We start from the raw sequence: 1,803 nt of genomic DNA on the forward strand, positions 1-1,803 counted from the left end.
GGGAAGGGGAGGCTCCTGTTGTGGCTATGCAGGTGCATGGGGGTGGGGGGTACAGGGGAGGGGGCAGCAGGGACAAGGGGATTTGTTTCTCTTGCCCACTGAATTAATCTTCACCTTCATCCTCATTCCTTGTCCGTCCTCCTTTGCCTTCCCCCCTCCCTCCTGACACTCCCCCCCACTGCCCACCCCCAACCTCTAGCTGACCATGGCATCCGAAGCAGAGAAAACATTCCAGCGGTTCGCTGTCCTTGGAGACTCCTCAAGCAGTGGTGCTGAAATAAACAACAAGAACTTGTCCAAGCTGTGCCAGGACTGTGGCATCACGGATGGCAAGACGGTCACCTCCGAAGATGTGGACGCTGTGTTCAACAAAGTCAAGGCCAAGGATGCCGGAACCATCACCTTTCAGCAGTTCACAGAAGCAATGAAGGAACTGGGCCAGAAGCGCTTCAAGGAACAGAGCCCAGACCAAGGCCTGGAGGACATTTTTAAACTCATGGAGGGCAAGAATCCAGCCACCACTGGTGGTCACTGAATGAGGTCCTCTCACAGCAGCCTGGTCAGAATAAGTCCGCTAGACAAAGAAAAGTCCACCGTCCCTCTGTGCCCTGGACTCCCTCCCCTTGGGTGTGGATGGCTCTAGCTAGAGCGCCTGCGCACAGGTGGCTCTGGGCCGTAAGAGAAGCGGCCCCACGCCCGAGGAAGATGAAGGGCTGCGAGGACTTGTTCCATGGATCTTAGGGCCATCTTGGAGGAGGAGGAGGAACCAGGCTCAAATCCATTCTTTGGCTTTTACCAAGCCGCATCGGCAGGTGCCGTGGACCGGCACACTGACACCAGCAAGCACACCGGCAGCCATGAGGAGCACTTAGACGACAGTGGCAAGGGCAAGGACATTGCAGGACCGGAAGAGACCACTGATAACTCAGGCTATGGGAGGGGCTACAAGGGTGATGGCACCTACGACAAGAAGAATTAGACAGGAGCCTCCTCTGGGCCTGGAAGCCCCCTCATCCTACATCTGTAACACCGGGGAGCTGGGGAAACAATAAACATCTGTGTGTGCAGACAAAAAAAAAAATGAAAGAGTTCCTGAAAGGTGAAAGGGATTGGGGAGATCTAAGAGTGAAAGGCTGAGGTGGAGGTCATATAGAAATGTCAGGTTCAAAGACCCAGGGTCGGAGTCGGGGTTGCAGCGGGAGAAGATCTCAAGTTGAGTAGAGAAAGTCTAGGGAAGACCGGAATGGGAGGAGATGAGGAGGGTCGGGAAAATTCCTCAAGTGACTTAGAGCCGTCCCTGATTCCTTGTATCAGGGCCCATGGGTAGAGAGAAGTAACGGGTTTAGGGTCTCGGTTTCTGGGGGGAGGCGGTTTCCCGCAGAGAAAGAGGATATGAAGTCTCTGATGGTGAATTTCCTCTGGGCGGATATCCTTGGTATTGCATTGGTCCTCAGTAGCCATTGGATCGACGTATTCCGAATACATTAGTCCATATAGAAAATAACACACACACATACACACACACACACACACACACACACACACACAAACAGGAAGAATGGGATCCTGTGTTTTCCATTATGGATGGAACTGGAGGCCCTTTTCTTAAGGGAAACCAGGCAGACACACAGACAGATAGGGCACGTCCTCACCTACCCGTGGGAGCGAAATCCTGCGCCCCCGGGGACACAGAATGGGGAGTGATAGAGTCTGGAGGCCGGAGACGCTGGGAGGGAGAAAGGGGGTGTGTGTGTGGTGGAGGTTGAGAAACTGCCTGATGGTCAGGTTTACATGTTTCCGGTC

The 1,803-nt window shown here is 53.9% G+C and overlaps 1 protein-coding gene across 1 annotated transcript; it reads left to right on the forward strand.

Annotated features, from left to right (window-relative positions):
• Positions 1–205: 205 nt before the first annotated feature.
• On the forward strand, positions 206–979 carry LOC100955309 (tubulin polymerization-promoting protein family member 2-like). Its single transcript, XM_003803790.1, has 2 exons — positions 206–527; positions 801–979. Exons 1-2 carry the CDS (start codon positions 206–208, stop codon positions 977–979), a joined length of 501 nt encoding a protein of 166 aa, XP_003803838.1.
• Positions 980–1,803: the final 824 nt, after the last annotated feature.

This window comes from Otolemur garnettii, unplaced genomic scaffold (genome assembly GCF_000181295.1).
Source record: "Otolemur garnettii isolate 467f Iridium unplaced genomic scaffold, OtoGar3 scaffold00783, whole genome shotgun sequence".
Lineage (NCBI taxonomy): Eukaryota > Metazoa > Chordata > Mammalia > Primates > Galagidae > Otolemur > Otolemur garnettii.

What these genes read in the sequence shown, in the direction of transcription:
- LOC100955309 (XM_003803790.1), top strand. Translation starts at nt 206, where the DNA reads ATGGCATCCGAAGCAGAGAAAACATTCCAGCGGTTCGCTGTCCTTGGA. An exon ending in GAATCCAGCCACCACTGGTG is followed by an intron (nt 528 to 800) that starts GTCACTGAATGA and finishes GCTTTTACCAAG; the next exon opens with CCGCATCGGCAGGTGCCGTG.